This window comes from Paralichthys olivaceus, chromosome 21 (genome assembly GCF_024713975.1).
Source record: "Paralichthys olivaceus isolate ysfri-2021 chromosome 21, ASM2471397v2, whole genome shotgun sequence".
Lineage (NCBI taxonomy): Eukaryota > Metazoa > Chordata > Actinopteri > Pleuronectiformes > Paralichthyidae > Paralichthys > Paralichthys olivaceus.
In genome coordinates, this window is record NC_091113.1 from 3,832,995 (window position 1) to 3,852,104 (window position 19,110).

The window sequence follows — 19,110 nt, forward strand, 5'->3', positions numbered from 1 at the left end:
GAGAAACTTATTTGACCAACTGTGACTTTTAGTTCGGTCCATGTCCCATCTTGTAACAGGGAACAGGTGGGATTTACAAACTGTACTGCAGCCAGCCACCAGATGGCGATGGGGAGGCTTTGGCTTCACTTTTGGGGAGCTGTTATGTCCTCGTCTTAAAACTCCAAACTTAAACCTCAACCTGTCTGTTGTTGTTTTGTTTTTTTTGCTTTCTCTTGGAAGCTCTTGTTCCCCCTCCTTCCTTTCTGGCCTGGATGGCTTCACTCTCAGAGGTGAGCTCCTGCCCGCGGTGGTGCGTTGTGGATAAACAGGACTCTGGCCCTTTAAACCTCAGCAGGAGGTGGTGCTCTCTGGGCACATGAGCAGGAGGAGGAGGAGGAGGGTGAGTCGGGGGGGGTGAGGTTGAGAGGAGGTGGAGGAGGAGGAGGGCCGCTTCATGCGCCACAGTATACCGACGCTGGAGCTCCGACACGGCGGGCTGTCCTGCTCCCACTGTCCCGCGGAGGAAGCTGAACGTCAGGACTGATTCTGTGCGACACGGAAGCTTCGCCCGGAGTTTCACGGAGCCGCTTTCCCGCGTGCACGGAAAGTTACCGGGAATATAAAGTGGAACTTTCCCCTTCGCTTGGCGCGTAAAGGTAAAACATGTCTCCCTGTGTGACTTGTTTTCTGGACTACGAGCTGTGATATTCTCCTGAGTTTTGCGACATCCTGTTGTGCTAGAAGTCACGTGTGTGACATAGTTGTGTATAATGTGTGTGTGTGTGTGTGTGTGTGTGTGGTCAGACAACATGTAGGTCGAACGTGTGTGAAATCTGCATCTCATTTGAATGTCAGATCTGCCTGTGCTCCGGTTAGTGTCCTCCAGCTCCTCTCTCAACAACAAGGAGCCCCCTGGCGTCCCTGCATAATATCCTGACAACCACAGCTTCTCCTTTAAAGACAATATAATAAGATTCAACTCCCACATCAGAAGACAAATAACGACAAGAATACACAAGTTCAAAAGCAAGAAGCAAATAATAATAACACACTTTCACTTGTATAACATGTTAATATCCCGCAGCGTCCAAAAAGTCGAGCTTGACAATAGATTCTTTGTTTCTGATTGTACTCTGAAAGTCTCCAGCTCTTTTGTAATCTGAGTCAAACTTTAAAGTTGTTTTTCCCCAGACATCCACTCTGGATCATTGCCGTGAACTTGTGCTGAGCTCCTAAAAACTTTTCCTTATTGCTGTGGATGTTCTGAGCAAGTGTTAAATCAATGACCTGATTGGATTTAGCAAGAAATCCTACTTTGTTTAATACATAATGAAATTATATAATGTTTTCGATGCCAGAACCACAATGTGCACATGAAAGGAGCCATTAACTGGCTTAAATGGAAGCAAAAGTAAACTATTCCACATTTTAGATCCTCATTAGGAGTCCCCAAGTGTAAACAGGCCTCTAAACTTCAATCACTTATAACTTCATTTAGTTTAGAGATACCTAGTTGTGAGAACTAGGTTACAGGCTCTGAAATAAGTGTTCCAAATATCTATTTTCAGCTGCAGAGCAGGATATGTTTTAATCAGAGCAGGCAGATGGACTTGGAAGCATCAGTTTTCTCTGCTGAAAGTAACGAAGATTAATACTCAACACAATAAGCAAAATACTGAGAGCCGAAGAAACTACATGACTACTTTCACTGCATCCCTTGCTCCCAAATTCGTCCCGCTTCTGGTTTTATTGGTGGGTGGTTCCTGTTGGTGTTTACAGACCTGGCACTTTGCCTCTCATGGTCATCATGCCTGATGAACTGGGTAATTTACTCCAGAATTGCCACCGTGGCTGTATACCTGCCCGGCCTCATTCATCATGCTGTAACTGAAGGCCGTAGAGTGTGTACTTGACTTTAACTACACTGACCATAAAGTCTGCAGGTCCGTTTTATAACAGTGGGTTTCAATTTTTATTTTTTTCCCCCTCACTCGGCATCAGCAATCAAAGCTGTGTTCTTGTTAAACTGTCAGTCTGGGCAAAAATAGGAGGACGTAAAGGCTTGGGTTTGGTTTTTGTACGTCTGTTGCCCTTTGACCTCCTCCTATACACACACACACACACACACACACACACACACACACACAACCACACCCTGACAACAGCCCTAAGGTCGGTCAGTTTTCTTTTGCTTGATGAATCATTTACCCAACGCTGTGCTGGTTGCTCTGTAATGAAGGGAAATCAGGCAGTTGCTCCACTGACTATGCACCTTGAAGTTGACTGGAGAGATTTATACCAAGGTCAGAGTCCTGCCTGGTTGCAATTCACATCAGCACAGCCACTTTTCCTGACGTTCACTTTGCCTTTCTGTGTCTTTTTCCAGAGACTAAGTGGTGCATTGCACACTCTAGGCCTCTCGGTTCTTTCTCCATTGATGCCAGGCAGATCTCTCCATCAAGATCTATTGTGTGTGCTGTACACTCAGAGGGAAGGGGAGTACGTGTGTGTGTCATCTCTGACTGTGCTTTTTAAAATATATTGCTATTTCAGTTGGCTCTGGAGGATACTGCTGCTGCGCAGTGAGGAAGTTGGCTACCTGCCCAACTCCGAACGCACTGAGGTCATTACAGTTTTATTCTGGAAAGACTGTGCTGGAGTGGGGGCTGGGGAGAGGCAGTTAGACTCATTTGCACTCATGAAAACGCTAACTTCAGGCTGTTTCACACGCAGTCCGTTAAAGTGGAGAACGTTTTCCTTGTCAGTTATTTCATTAGTGTGCGTCTAGATGCCAGATTGTGTGGAAGTTTAATGGAGTGTAAATGTGCCACTTGTGTTTATATGAGAATAAGCATACAGACCAGTTAACAGGAGTCAGATGTGATAACCTACATTTGCATTTCATGTTGTTACTGCTTCCCATGCCTCAGGAAATGCCTATTTAAATAGTTTGTGGCCTCCGTAATCCACCCACCTTCATCCCAAGCTCCATAGGAGACCAAGGGGGAATGATGGGAGAATGTCTTGACATTTTGGTCCTCTGAATTGGTTTTTGCTCCAATTATATGTACTGTGCAAAAGGTCATACAGTTGTCAGGGGTCGACTCAGTGAGGAATCTGTTTTTATGAATAATAGTTTGCATGTTTCTGAGTGTTGGTGATTATTGTCGAGGGAGAAAGTTTGGTTTGTGTTGTTGCTCCAGAAAGAATACATTATGAGGCTAAATCAGAATTTAATCACGTGTTATTAAATCGTGGAATATTATGGAAATAATCTCATATAATATAATATTATTACATTACTGGCAGAGTGACAGTGATGCACTGCAGAGCTCTGTAGATTCCTGATATCTGTTGGTATTCATAGCTTTAAAAGTGAAGGGGGTGTCCTTTTCTCTGCTGATGATTCTGGAGAAACTTTGAGGCTCATGTGGAACTGGAGTGGTTTTTCAATTCAGTCCTGTGGTTCCTTAAAGATATTTTGACTTGTGTATTCAATTGTTAAAAAGGTCAAGTCTGTCTATTGTTTTTGAGTCAAACCTTTGTGACAATCTGTCAACAGTCAGGGTTCAGCTCTCTGTTACTCAAACGGAAAGCCCAGGCCCTTTACAATCCCATTTCACAACAAACTTATCATGGCTGTTCCAAGAAGAGGGGGCCACTCTCTTTTTCTTTTGTGCAACAACCCGCATGCACTTGAAACTCCGTCACTCAGTTGTGCGCCTGTTTTGGTTACGAGTGTAGCATGGTTATTGTGGACTGAAAAAATCCAGTTCAACAGGAATTATTTTCCTGAGAAGAGTAGTAGCACTCCCAACTGAAGTCATTTCCTTCCTGCCAACACCTTAGACTTTAGTTTGACTCATCAATTCTTAAAAATGTGCCTTGAAGTAACAGTTAATAAGGTTGATTTTGCAGCACATCACTGTCACTCTACAGCACCTGTCACTTTACACATCCTGAGCTCCTCTGTTAAAAGCCGGTAAACAGGTTTTGATAATTATCACGTCGGAAGGTGAAGGGAGTTCCACTGACGTTTGAATGTGGACAGAACATCCTATCTTGATTTCAATTTTATACAAGAACATCATGATCTGTCATAGGGAGGCACACCTGTCCTACTTAAAAGAAATATACATGATCACACAGACATGTTTGGACAGAAGTGTCATAGCTCTGTGGTTTAGACGTATTACCGAGGACCAATGGGAGCGAATTGAAAGGAAATTTGGGTTATTTTCCAGAATCAAGGACAAATGTTTGAGTTAAGCGTTTTGGAAAAGCTGTAGGAAGCTTGAACTGATCAAAGTTGTTCTTATCTGAGGAGAACTTCATGGTTATCTTGATCATCAGTACATGATCAACAGAGTTACGTCAGGTATGTTTTCATCAGCAGTGGTTGTGAACACAACAACTCCCATGATCCCACGCTGAGTCACAGTGTCATCAAACCAGGTCTTTTGTAATTGTTTTGGAAGAGAGAGCCCTTACGGATGAAGTTGCATATTGTATGTTTAATTGTGTAAATAGAACCTTTCTTTGTGGTACTTATCTACCGACATCCAACAGTAGAGTGCAGTCATTCCTTCATCAGCTCTGTCGCCTGAAGCAGAACTTCAACAGAATACAGTTACTTATGATTGTATTAAGTTTCAACCTCGTACCTGTTGTCACTGAGTCAGTAAAACTTTAAACAGCAGAACTTTGGTTGCACTATATGTTGACTTGACTGCTCCATGTGTTGACAGCACATATGGTAGGTGGTGTGCAGCTGGCCGTCCTGGTCCCAGCTTTGCCCTGTTTACAGTCCAGCGAGCCATCATTATTCTGTGGCTCGGCACGGACAGAGAAACAGGTGGTTCCTCTCTCAAGCGTACTGAAAAGACAAAGGAGGGCTGTCGGCATAACTGGTGGTCACCTCTGAGCTCACAAGATGACAAATTCATGCCGGGAAACTAGTTCAGGAGACGGGAACGGTCACATGAACTGTTGTGGGCTCTTATCGCGCTTGTCTGGTGATGACCCTGTAGGTTTCCTTATGAATAAAGACTCTTTCTATGCAAGCCACTAGAGGACATTTCCAGGTCAGCAATCCACTGCTGTGACAGGACTATGGTGATGGGTTATAATACCTGGATAGATAAGCATCTCAGGCCTTTGTGTTTTTGTATTAAATGAATCAGGGTAAATAGTGGGTCACTTTTGAGACCCAGCTTGTGTGTGTGAGTGTGCTTCCTATCTACGCACATGTGTGTTGTGTTGTTTGGGTGTGCCAGAAGGGTTTGGTTCTCCTCTGCCTCTTTATCACTTTGTTTTTTTGTTCTTTGTTGTGCATTGTCTTTTGTGTGACATGTGAAGAACTTTGGCATTCATTTGGAAACCCACAGGGTGTGTTGTACGTATGTGTGCGTGGGCCTGTGTGTTTGTTTTTTTAACTGCAAGTTTAGTCACTTGCGAGCAGAAGCCTTTTTCTGTTTGACCCTTGAACCGGGAGCTGTTGATAGACTTTAAACTTATTGTACACACGCACACAAACGGTTTAGATTTATGAACATATGTACATATTGTTAGCACTGATTTATGGGCCTCCCTAATAAATATCTTTTGCTTGCTTGTTCCCAGGAAATCAAAGTTGCCTTTACATGTGAAATGTATTGCCACGTATTCTACAATGTCTTATTCATTTATTCAGTGAGATATGGATTTTTCATTGTTGCTGTTTTATGATGATCTGTTTTCCATACTTTTGGTTCCGGGATCCAAAGGTTTGGTCTTTGATTGCTTGTTCTGTCTGAGTCCAACATCTGAAGATCAGTCTTCACAGTTGAGAAGCTGAAAACAGAGAATGTTTAATATTTTTTGCTATAAGTTGTTTTCAGCTCCCGTCTCTCAAAAGGCCCCCCTCCTGATAAAGCCCACTCTGTTGTGATTGGCCAACTGCTTCCTGCTCATGTAGGAAAATATGAACTCTACCTTCGTTTGTTAGGGGTCGTGCCAGACTAGCTGTTATCGGCTGGACCACTGAAGTGTTTTCTCTTGCTCACGTTTACCACAGACCCGATGCCTTTTAGCTTTGCAGAACTTTTCCAATCACAAAACAATCTATATAACCGACTGGAGGAAATCATGTCTCATTGAATTGAGTATGAACTCATCTGTCACGTGCATGTAGCCCACATAACATTAACCAACTGGCTGATGAGTCCTCATGTGCTTACTCTGACTCAGAGTCACTGAAGGAAGCTCTAACCAAATCACAGTGGATGTTGGTAAAACAACCAACGACACAATTTCATTAGCAGTGTGCTCCAGGAGCCATGATCATGCATCAGTCTTTATTTCCGTCCTGCTCTGGGATTCCTCAGCTCATCAACTGTTGTGAAACTCTATTGTCGGGTTGAAGTGGCCATGTTTGTTCATCACTCTGGGTTCCTTTTGTCAGCTGCTGTTTTGTTGTCTGCCGTCTATGTCATTGAAGTTAACACCACGGGATGCCCTTACAGCTGCTGCAGTGTGTTGACTTCAGCTGGGAGACCGCTGATAAAAAAAAAAAAAAGAGAGATTTAACGTCCAGGAGCAGTTGAGATGATTCGGTCACGCTGAGAAGCCTCCTGCTGATTTTACCAAAGTGTGTGTGTGTGTAGGTTGGAGTGTGTGTGTCCTGTTAAGTAGTCTTTGTCACACTGGCATCGGCTCACACCTTTTGGTGATTTGGCATATTTCCTTTCTTCAAGGTCGGTGTAAGCTAACTGTCATGCTGGCTACTGTAACCGGGCATTTTGTTTTCCCTTATTGTTTTATTTTGGTGCAATCCTCGCCTGGTTTCATCGTCCAGCAGCTTTTGGACGGTTGATTCAACCACTTGGCTCAGATCCGGCCTTCTGGTACCAGGCGTGACTGCTGCCTGTTTGTGAGAGACTGATGGGACTCTGGGATTTCAGTGATTAATTAGACGTGCACTCTCATGTACACGCACTCACACACACAGGACAGTACAATACAATCCCTCCACTGTAGGCGTAATAAGGGTTTGGGTACATTTCATGCAGGACACGGTGAAAGAACGTCTGTCACTGTGCTGGCATGACTGCGTGAATCCAACACCCTTCGCTGCCCCTTTGAGGGCGTGTTTCTCTTTAGTGCCTCCATCTGTGCATCTCCTTTTACATACGTCCCTGAGGTAATGTTGCTTGTGAAAGGCTGTGCCCCCTCACATTTTTTAAGAAGGATAGTCTTCATACATTGGGAGGAGGAGCTTTTCCAAAACAAACTCTCAGGAGACTTGTTTTGGGCTTATTTCATAATCAAGAGACATGTTCATTATCTGTCTGTTCGGTTTTTGGCCAAGCTTCCTCTCATCCCGCTCTGGCTGGAGCACAGCGTGGCAGCCCACCCAGTATCTGACAAAACACTTTGTCCAACCATGCAGGAGCAGCAGCTTTATAAAAAGCCACTTTGACTGGAAACAGAGAAAAAGCATTTGGAAGCTTCTCTTCTGTTTCTGGATGTCACCATTTGGACAGATTAAGACTAAACGCTCAACGGGGCCATGTTGGGATCGTGTCACGGGGTGAACCAGGGTCATAACAGGAGCTTTTGCAACACAGCAACAGGAATAGAATGTGGATTTTAGAGTCACACAGAGTAGGAAGGGGAGGTGATGGCTGGTCGGAGGTTGGCTGGATTTTGTGTTTTCAGATGCAGGGACGTGTGGCGTTTGCTGCCCTGAAGACCTGCCACACAGCGCAGAGGGCTGGTCCAGGCATGCTGGTTTTATTTGCTAACGCTGAACACGCTGCCCTTAATCCCCCTGTTGGTTTGTTTCTATGTGTGCGGCCCTGGGGCCCTGGAGGTTGATACACTACACTTTCCAAATGCACACACACAGAGGGACTGTAGTGCTAACGGTCCTGCTGATGTAGGTATATTTCCCCAACTCCGCTGTTTGAACTTGTCTAAAGCCGTTTTATATGAAAGTGAGTGTGCAGAAAAGACGGTGCATAACCTGAAACTTGTGCATGTTTCTGGTTTGTTGAAGCTGCTATCGCTCCCATCTTAAAATCAAAATGTTCCCATATTTGAATGTTTGCAGAGCAGGATTTAAACTTTATAGTTATGCACGTACCCTTTCAATAAGGTTATTTGCAGCATTTGTGTTGCATGTCAATGGAAGCAAACTAGAAGCTTCTGCAATACCTAAATGCTTTAGGGAGCAAAGATTGATTTAATAGTACCCGTGTGGCATGTGAAGACAAGCCCAGTGACAGCACATTCTACTAATTAAGGTTTTATGTAGGCCCGGAGGAGATTTAATCTGAAACAAATAATGTTTCTCCCCAAAAATAATAAATAAATAATCCTTTTTGAAAACTAAAAAACATGCAGTTTCTATCTCATGAAGCATTTTCAGAGACTAAAAAAACCTTAATATTGACTGAACCACCCTGGTCTGGAGATTTCAACTATAGTTGCTGGAAAGTATCAGAAAAGTGTCCGGCCTTCGGTGTGCATGACTGAAAACAGGGAGAGTCACTTGTGTGAAATACGGCAGGTATGTTCCTTGACACATGGGTGGCGAGGCCAGGCTCCATATCTCTCCTAACATTCACATCCCTTTGTCAGTTTCTGTTGAGGATATTTCTGCCATTTGTCATGGAGGTTTAGCCTTGGAGCTATGTGACTAGATATGAAGTTGAACAGGAAGAACTGGTTCCTGCTGTTGCAGGCGGCAGTAAGGTAGATGATTAACTGCACCGCGATATTGTTGCTGGGGAACAGATCAGTGCACTTTTATAAAAGTGCAACGTTACTGTATCAGCCACACTTTCCTCGACCTTCAGATTCGAGAGTTTCAGGTGAGAGAGAAGCAAGGCTGAGGTTAATTAGCAGCACATTTATTCATCCATTATGCAGCGAGTTAAGGACGGTGAGCATGTGCTGGACTGGAGGGAACATTCAGACACTTGAGCTGCTTTCACACATTCACTAGACTCTGTAGATCCTCTGTGTTTTATCTGGAGGAGGTGCATGTGTGAGCGCAAATGTTGCAGAGAGACGCTCTGCAGTTTCTACATACCTTACCCAGCTGACCTTGTGGTATAATGTTCTTAGAAATCCAGGTCGTCACAAACTGTCTTGACACCTTCGTCTGTGTCTTCTTCGTGCGTGTCACAGCTTTTTCACCAGTTGTCGCCTGTTGCACATTAGAAGCGTCATCGATGTTTTGCTTAACCACTTTAACGTAAAGGACGCATGGAAGTATGAGGGCAGTAACGTTTACACGCTTATAATGGATGTATCTATTTTCACACGTAAAGGCTGCGTAAATAAATCTTTAAATCTCTAAAGTGTTTTCCCTCTGTGCTTCTGTGTTGGACTGTCGCAAAAGATTTCATGAGGGAAAGAATATCATATTATTTCAGTGTTTTTGAAACCACCAACCTCCCCAGCCCCCCGTGGGAATCAGATGTTTTGGCTTGAGCTTGCGGGTCTTGCAAATTAAGTTTGCCGACCTTTTTTGTCAGAGTTTAGAACTTTCTATTCTTATGCAGCCCCATTGATTAATTGATTAGCAATGTCATAGATGCCGCTGGGTAACTCGTATATCCATTTGCATATCAATGTTGCTGACAATGGGAGTGAACAATGGAGGAGCTTCAGGCTAGTTCAAGGTTAAACAAAGCAGGACTTTTCTTATTGCTCACACAGCAGTCTCTGTGTTCAATGTTAGGACTTTGAAATGGACAAATGAGGACTTTTTTTCTCATGATAAGTCAAGAGTTTTATGTAAAATAATCTGAAGTGAAAAATTTAGAAGGAATTGAATATGCTAACACGACTTTAATGTCAAACTGTTGTGTACATGCACCTTTTTAAAATGATGAATCATATGTTTCTTTAAGCATATTTTTCTGGGTTACATTCACATTTCATCCTGTAGCTATCGAGTGAACCTGCCAGACAATAATTACAATCTCCATTTTTAAGTTTACCTGACTCTGTGTAACATTTGCATGGAGGCATCCATCTTGTTAATAAATGATCGACTCTTTTTCTGTCTCTGTTTTAAAAATGTAAATGCAGCCAAAAATAAAAGCCAGAAACTCTTGCAGTCTGTGCCTGATGGTTTAACTTGGCAGCAGGCGGGCTGTGATTGGATGGGCCCTCCAAAGCCTCTTTGCTCTGTTCATTGAGTAGAAGCAGACAAAGTGGAATGGGATAGCCGAGGACTGTGTGGCGCCTGTGATCCACGGGATTACAAGAGCGAGACTGAACGCTGATGAGCACGGCGGTTGTTATGTCATTCTGCGCGCATCAGTCTTCCGGCGACATGAGATGCTCTTAATCATTCATGGCCCTGTCACCACTTGTCTCAGTTTGAGCTGGAGTCATGTGGCACTTTGAGCGCTCGGTTACATAAAGGCTTCGTCGCTGGTTGGCACAATGACTGAGGCAGTAGTTCTCAACAATAACAAGCAAGATGATGCTTTACCTCGCTGGGTATACTTAGTGCTCCAACCCAAACATATTGCATGTTGTGTTGTCGCTGTGGTCAGGGTGTGTGACCTGTTTGTCTGTTTAGCCCAGCCTGTAAAAATTGTGCTGAGAGGGAAGTTTTGCTGCGAGCTGAACTGGGAGGGTGTGAACTATATGGGTGCTCAAGGCCAAACTGGAAACCCTGGTCATCTCGATGACTTTGGCAGAATTTATAACCCAGGACAGAGAGAATTTGTTCAGACACTACTTTCATTTATTCGTACTAAGTCATCCTGTACATTATCCTTCATACAGTAAAACAAATCTGATAATAATAGAAGGAAAACACAACATGCAGCAAAATAGAAAGTAGAATAAGAGGAATAATAATGATTAGATGATAATGATATTGGCTCTACATTTGAGTAAGTCTCAAAATCTTCAGAGAACAGCATAAAAGAAAAAGACGTAAAAATTAAGTGTACTTGCACAGTTTTTACACCAAATTTTCACATTTACCTGCTAAAAAATGCCGTTCACTCCTCATGTTGCAAGTAGATGAGTTAGAGAAAATTAGAGAAGAGAGTCCTTTTCACAGTATTTAATTGTTAGTAGTGTTTTTTTATTATTCAGCATCTGGCCGGTGTTGTATTGAAAAGATATAAACAGCAGTGGCTTAAGTAGATGTAAGAGCTTGATTTGGTGAAACATGGTTACATTTTCCATGTTTCTTCCTCATTATTAAAATGTATGTTTAAATGCTGAACATGCAATAACTCTATGGCTTTTAAAATAATCTCCAAAACTGGATTTTGAAACAGCCCAATATAAGTGACACTTCCATTGTTCATGATTTATCTCTTTTAAAAGTACTGAAAGGCTAGAACTGAATATGACGGGTCTGCCTGCAGGTCATACTTCATCTTTTGTCATGCCCACAATAATGGGGTCTTGATGATCCTGAGGGGGTTTTTTGAAACTATTCCTCATCAAACACCAAAGGGTCCCCTCAGACATAAAATGGGCCATTTCCTAGAATGACTTAAGGTGTGAGGTTTGCACCTTTTGATATTTAAGCACCCACTGACTTCTTTTATGCCGAGGTTGAATGTCTTCAACCGACACGGTACATCAAAAGCATTCCCCCTCAGCCATACAGCACCGTGTCAATTGTGTTTTTGCCCTGCATGTGACCACCAGGAAGGGTTAATCCATCTGAATGAGCTGATCTCTCCATGTAGGGGATCAGATCTTTCTTTCTGTGTCTCCGTCAGGCTTAGAAACAGGAAGCTTGCTCGGTAGCCTGGCACTCTGCTCTTACGTTGCCATAGAGAAATACAAAACTGCGAGCAGTGGGGAGTGACGTATCAGCTGGTGAGTTGTCTTGAGTGGTCAGTCACACATTCAGCAGCCCTTTGTGCAGCAGTTCTAATTGGCAACCACTCCAGGCATAAAAAAGATATGGGCAGCTAATGGATAGACCATACTTCAACAACTATGAATGTGCTCAGAGGGACTTCAGTGGCATTTATTTCTTCCAAGCTATGATCCTGATTTAAGGTCCAGAGAGAGGCTTGCAATTTTATGTACGAACCCAAGAGAACAGTGATAGTCCGACCCCAACACCACGGTCTGTATTATGTGTCCAAACGCGACCCGAGCCCGATTTATTTCCCCGATTACAGGCATGTGCAGTGTAAAAACACAACAAGTAGATAGCCCAGCCAACACGACTGACCCTGACCCGAACCTAAATACTCTCCAGTGCAGCTCCCCCGTTAGCACCACCAGAACCGCTGAAGACATCTTGAATGAAGTTGTTGAATAAAGATAGATAGAAGAATTCTAGAGTTCATTTCTCTTCACGGATGATCTGAGGAGCGAACAAAAAGCAGCAGTAGCGTTTTTTCTCCATCTATCAAACCCCCTCTCTGTTCCCTCTAGTGCTACAGTTGCCTTTCCAATTGAATGGGTTCTTGTCAGTGATGCACATGTTTTCATGGGTGACGTTTCTCTGGAATATTGTTGAGTGAAGCCCCCATTCATTCACGAGGGACGGGGGGGGGGGGGGGGGGGTTACGCATACAGGCATAGAGCGTGGGTTTGAAACTACTGAGAATGATGGGACTGCTGTCTGGCTAAAACAATTGAAACCCTTGTAAATGTCAGTAACACATGGGGCTGGCGGACTGCAGCACGCACGTAAGTGGGTGTTTAAATCGCTTCTCCATTAGTTTCTGTTTTGAGATCATGTTTCGAGGTTTGCGTCACTGGTGACTTGAGGACAGTTTGGTCTCAAGTGTTGAAATGTCACAGATACTCAACGAAAGTACAGGATCAGAGTGACCTGAGTTTTATCACGAGCATCCTGCTTTCTTCGCATTACAAAAATCTTTGGCTATCACCAAATCAGTTTGCCGAGAAGTGAGACACAGAGGCAGCAATAGACAAAACAACATATTCTGTTGGTGGTGATCAAATGTCGCCTTCAAGGTTATACACTCATAGGCCCACAAATCAGGGAAAAAACAAAGACGTAGGAGTTGAAACATGTTATCTCCTGACGATAGGAGGTTTACAGCAGAACGCAGCAGATCGGAACGGTCTGAGCCGCACTGAAAGATGAGCCAAGCTGGAGAAATGCTGTTTCTCTTCATTCTTTTATTCCTGCCAGCTTGAACTGCTCCAGCTCCCAGTATCCTGTGTCCTGGTGGTTATGTAACAGTGAGGGGCCTAAATGGGAACTAAAGCACAGCATTGATCGCAGACACTTGAAAAACTGAAATGTGACAGCACAGCAGCCCAGTTTTTCAGAAAGAGGTCGTAAAAACATATATCGGAAGAATTGTACCAAGGGATTTGAATGGGAGCATATTTTGCCTTGGTAAACTTTACTGGAGGTATTATAAGTTGGTCAAAGTAACGCGAAGGTGCCGTGAACTTTATGCCAGAAGGTTTTTCTTTGCTGTTACATAACGCCCTTAGAGTTCGAGATATACAGCTTTTGCCCGTGTTGAAACCACTCGAGCGAGGCTTCACTTTGAAGGCCTTGCAAAGGAAAAAAGCTTCCATACAGATGCAGATCAGGACGGAGGAAGTCATGTGTCGGTGATAGCGAATAGACTTCTCTCTGAAGAGAAGTATTTAAAGTGCTGTGTTTTATTTTCGGGCATAAATATTTTTCTGGCTTGATGTTATTAATTTCCACATCGTCTGCCAAGGTGCAACTGATTTACACAAGATTTGAATCGGTGCTAATGTTCTCCTTTCTTCTTCATAGGTTGATCCAACTGTGGAATGAAATCTGAGCTCGAGGATCAGAATGGCTGCCCACATTAAACACCTGGAATTATACTTGATTTGACAACATCTTATACAACTGCCAGAAAAACTCTCTGAACTCCTCTGTACACCTTCACAACCTGGTTTGACTTCTGCCTGCAAGCGAGAGGCCGTCATCATGCCTATTCTCAAGCAGCTGGTGAACAACTCCAACCAATCAAAGCGGCGGTCTCGGGCAGACCTGACCGCAGAGATGATTAGCGCTCCACTGGGGGACTTCCGCCACACGATGCACGTGGGTAGAGGGGGTGATGCCTTCGGGGACACTTCATTTCTTAGCACCCGATCGGGGGAACCTCCGAGGGAGCCAGAGACAAAGCAGAGCTCCCCGGGGCCCAAACCAGGGTTGCTGTCCCGCACCTTCAGAAGCAGCAAGCGCTCTCAGTCAGTAAACAGAGGAGACAAGTATGAATACAATATGATGGCACCCTCTGGTGGCTCATCCAACTATGTGAAAAACGCCATATCCTTACCATACCTAAACGACGAGGATACTAACAGAAGCAACCAGCTGACGAAGAGTGTTTCTTCCAGCCCAATGAAGAAGCTCACAGAGATCGAAACCAAGCCGAGTAACGGAGCAGCAGCGATGGCGACGCTTGATGCAGAGTTCGATGAGCGAAATTTTGGCGAACTCACAGATTTGCCTCCATCCATGCCCAAGGGAGGCGGCATGAAGCACGCAGAGTCTATGATGTCCTTCCACATCGACTTGGGGCCCTCCATGCTGGGGGATATCTTGAGCGTGATGGAAAAGAAAGGCTGGGAGGAGGACGACCTCGGCTACGAGGAAGGCAAGAGCAGCGAGGGCCGCGGATCACCCTCCCTCATACCCCACATAGATGATGATGATGTGGAGGAGCAGGCCCCTGCGAGGCCACCCCGCATCATGTACCAGGAGAAGGCCATGGTGGACCCCTACACCCCAGAGCTACACACCAGGAGCAACCACCACAACATGGATAGCTGCTCTGTTTCCAGCTCCGGCTCAGTCACAGGGGAGAAAGCTCAGTACCACCTCCATGACGGCGACACGGACAGTGCAAAGTACAGCTCGCCACGTGGGGAGGAGGACAGAGATTTCACCTTCATGGACGACGACGATGATGAGATCCGAGTGTAGACACACCTGCTCTGGCCAGACAGAGTTTTCCAATGACACTAACCGAGATGACAAGGTGTTGGGGCTATGACACATGAAAAAGGCAGGGGAAGGATTTAGAAGCAGGGCCAAATCTGTTTTAAGCTTCTTTTAGATCGGCCCAAACTCTGCACACTTTGTCAACGTCATAAATAAAACCAATTACGCCTTATTCACTGTGCTGTAGCAGGGAGATGTGAGCTGACTGCATGCTGAGAGTGCAGACTGGGTCACTAAGTTGCACTCTCGAAAGTTTTGGGTTTGTTGTTTGTTGCAGTTTTTTGCACCATCAAACTCTGGACCCTTATTATTATTATTATTATTATTATTGCAAAATTCGGTTTTAAAAACAAACCGGCTTCTGTCGTCAAACTCTGTAATGTAAACTCTCAACTGTGCATCTGCAAAGATGAGAGAAATCAGTGAGCCGCTGGTTATGAGCTCACTCATTTAAAGAAGTAAAGGTTAACCACGAGGTTAGAGAAGTATATTCCCAGCTGTCAATCACATGGATATCACATTGGGAGCGTGATGTGTGAGGTGAGCAGACGGACGTGCGGGGTCACACGCTCACTGTGGATCTGTTCTACACATTCTGAGGGAAACAGCAAGAATTGAAACTCCGATATCTTTGTAATCCCGGCGTGTGGGAGTGATCGCCAAGCTTCATTTGCCGAGAAGAATATTTTGGCATAGACACTAAATAGAGAAAGTTGTGATTACTTTTGTTCAATTGAATTAATGAGATGAGTTCTGCCTTATTTTTTTTTTTACTATATTTTATGTACATATAGTATCTGGAGGTCGGTCTTCACAGTAGCTTGTTGTATTTGAGGTAGTTTATTATTTTGCGGCTGTTTTCTTTGGCAAATTCTTTGGTATTTATTCATTAACTCTCATAAGGGATGGATCAGTCTTAATGTGCACTGCTAGGTCTTAAAACGTTTAATTATGGCTTTTTTTCCGATGAGATAAATTTCGTACAGAAATGTAACGGTACCACACAGGGAGAGTCGGCTTGTTTGCATAGGCGCCGGCACCGTGGGACTTCATTACGAGGACTAAACGCATCGCTCCTGCAATCGCTGTCATGGTAAAGCTGTATTAGGTAACGATAGATTCACGAAATCACACAAGAATTGTCAGAAAAGTTTTGTATGTGTTGTGTGTCCTGTGCCAAAACAGGACAGACGTGGTGATTGTGGGCAAACTGTGTGTGTCTGTGTCGTCACTGAAGTTGTAGGATTAGCAGGTCAGCAGAGAGACGTAGGAGATGTTTGTAAGGGAGTCGCTGCAGTAGAAATAGGGTCAAACTGTGATTTAATAGTTGCTGCTCTGTCCAACACACATCCTGTCTTAATCGACACGTGTCCATGTTTGTCTCTGAGGGCAGAGAGAGGACGCAGCAGAATGAGCAGAGAGTTATTAGAGTGCAGCTACTTAACAGTCGTGTGTCAGGTATGACCTCGAGGCGGGGGGGGGGATATTTCCTAAACCGGACCCGCAAGTGAGGATAACCACCTCCTCTAAACAACGCAAATCAAACAGTAGGAAGAGATGATTAAATCAGCCAACCATCTGACAGCTGGGCAGCTTTTCTCTGGTGTTTAGTTGGTTTTTACAACCAGGCTCGTTCAGTAGTCTCCTCCGGGTTACCCTCAGTTATAAATTAGGCCGAACGAGGCGTACGCTATCTTTCTTCCGTGTCCGTGATTAATGTCTGACCTTTTTTATTTTGTGTTAGAAAAGCTAATTGCCACGTTTGAAAAATGGGAGCTTTGGATTTCGTGTTGTGGCGCAGAAGCCGGGGTGTGTGCGCAGAATCCGGATGCCAAGCTTTTCTGCCTTCGGGTGATGTGTTTTGTTTTTTCTCACACGAACAGGTTGTGAGAAGTTCTGAAATGAAAAGCAATCTGGAGGAAATTGCCAAGTATGTTTTAACCGTTTTTTCGGGTAACGTTAGGAGAACGTTGGAGTTTGTTTATTTTTCCTTTCTGTGTAGATAATATGCAGTATGATTTGAGTCAGGTCGCTTCATGGGCCAAATAAAAGCTGTCTTTTTCCTTCTCTTTTTGATCCATTGTGAAATATGTGGTTCTCGGAGCGTCGGGGCAGCTGCAATCCTTGAAGAAAAGAAACAAAATCACTCCTTGTCTGCCGTTGTTTTAATCAAATCATGTAAATACAGGTTGTGCCATTGATTATTACAGTCAACAATCTTTGCCCTCAGCAGACTGTGTGGTGCCAGTGTGGGAACCGGACGAATGTTAAGGGCTTTAACACTAACTCTGTGGCCAAATAGTATTTGCGTGTTTTAAAATTGGAGTTTTAATTTGAAAGAGATCGATAGCGAATGATGGAAAAGTCTGAAGTATTCCTCTGAAATACTGTGTTGAGATCGTCTCAACTATTTGGCGTTTGTCTCAGTGTGAAACTCCTAAGTAGGGCAGAAGAAACCATATCAAGGAATTTGCAAATACATTCTGCATCAGGTCAACTTTGAAGTTTCCCATAACCCAAACAGCTGTGGTTTGGTGTGCGGCAAAAAAAAAAAAAAAGATAAGGACTGTAAAAAAACAACTGGCTCAAAGTTCAGCTGTAGAATGTTTTTCTTTTTTTCTATTCAGTGGCTGTAGTGTTATGCCAAGTATGTACTGTTTTCTCTTTCTACTCCTCACTCTGGTTTTACAGTATATTAATATATTTACTTTTCTCACTTTCCTTTCTTTGAAATAACAGCTATATTTTTCAATAAAAGAGAAAGCTGGTAATCTTTATCCACGGCTCTGCTGTTTTTGTTTTCCCTCTATAGGAGGAGGCCGCTTCATTTTCACACTCCACACGATTTCATTGAGATTCTGCTTCTAAAAAGGGAGCGCGCTCACTTAAACCTGACCTTGGAGTCGACCCGAGAATTTTTAGTGAGGGAGCTGCCGAGAGAGTTGCAGCCACATCGACAGTTTAACAGTCGACCACTCAAAGTGGATGATTCTACATAAATAACCCTGAAATGAAAGATAAAACCTTGTGGAACAGATTTCACATCACGGACAAGATGAGCCTTATGTTAGCTACTGTAAGTGGAGCCCTCCGGTCTGACAATGATTTTAATACGCTGCACAGCTCGGTTGATAAAATATGAAAACACTTAAAACAATGACACGCCGTGAACCCTGCAAGAGTTCTGCAAGATTAAAGAAACTGTCCAAACTTTTTAAAATTATGATTCAATTCATTTTGTGTCTGCGAGGAAGGAAGAGGTGAATCATATCTTAAATAATGCATCGAAGATAAATCAAGAGATCTGCAGTTTGAAGGCCATATGGTTCTGTAATAACACACAATATCATGTCCATTATTCAAATATTAAAGCACATTATCTCAAGCACTGCACCTTAATACTTCTTCTATTTATACAAGACTCGACTTGTTAAACTGCACTTCAGTGGCAAACTAGAAGGGCAGTCGTAGAAAGAAAGTAGAAAAAAAACAGTACCTGCATTGGCCCATTTATCTGGATCCACTCCAAATTTTGTGGGGTTCTTCCTTGGGTCATGCCCCACCCCTTCACCAAATTTCATAGAAATCGGTTGTGTCGTTTTTGCGTCATCCTGCTTAGAAAAGAAACAAATGCAAAAGAAAAGAGTCTAGATGTGTGTGACAGCTGTGTCACATTAACACTTTACATACAACTCACGCGGTCATCCTATTAATGTGTTTATAATGTTACAGAAGATTCTATCATCCAATACAAAGTGTGAATAGCATAAAATGCAGTTTACATTCGAGTAAATCCATCAGTAATAATTATAAAAAGATATAATAACACTAACAGGTCCCGTATCTTGTGTATTTTGCTGGTGAAGTACATGACTTGATTCCAGCTCCGCTGCCGTAGTTTCCCTCAGTTCTCCATGAAAAGTGACAAAAGCTTCAGCAGATTCACTGAAGTTTGATTCAAACAGAAACTTTCTCTGTTTGGTTAACGAGCGCGTTTAAAGGTGGGCTACTACTGCCCTCTTCTGTTGGTGTTGGGTCAATGCAAGGGAATCTGGGATACATTTCTGCAGAAAGAAGAAGGATGTGTTAGATATGGAGAGATTTATATAAATATGTATAACTTCAGCTAAGATTTCTGAGTTTAAACCATTGAAACGATTGAGATAAGT

The 19,110-nt window shown here is 43.5% G+C and overlaps 1 protein-coding gene across 1 annotated transcript; it reads left to right on the plus strand.

Moving 5' to 3' along the window:
• The first annotated feature begins 371 nt into the window (after positions 1–371).
• cdc42ep4b (CDC42 effector protein (Rho GTPase binding) 4b) lies at positions 372–17,718 on the plus strand. Its single transcript, XM_020104796.2, has 2 exons — positions 372–638; positions 13,739–17,718. Exon 2 carries the CDS (start codon positions 13,919–13,921, stop codon positions 14,921–14,923), a length of 1,005 nt encoding a protein of 334 aa, XP_019960355.1. The 5' UTR covers positions 372–638; positions 13,739–13,918; the 3' UTR covers positions 14,924–17,718.
• Positions 17,719–19,110: the final 1,392 nt, after the last annotated feature.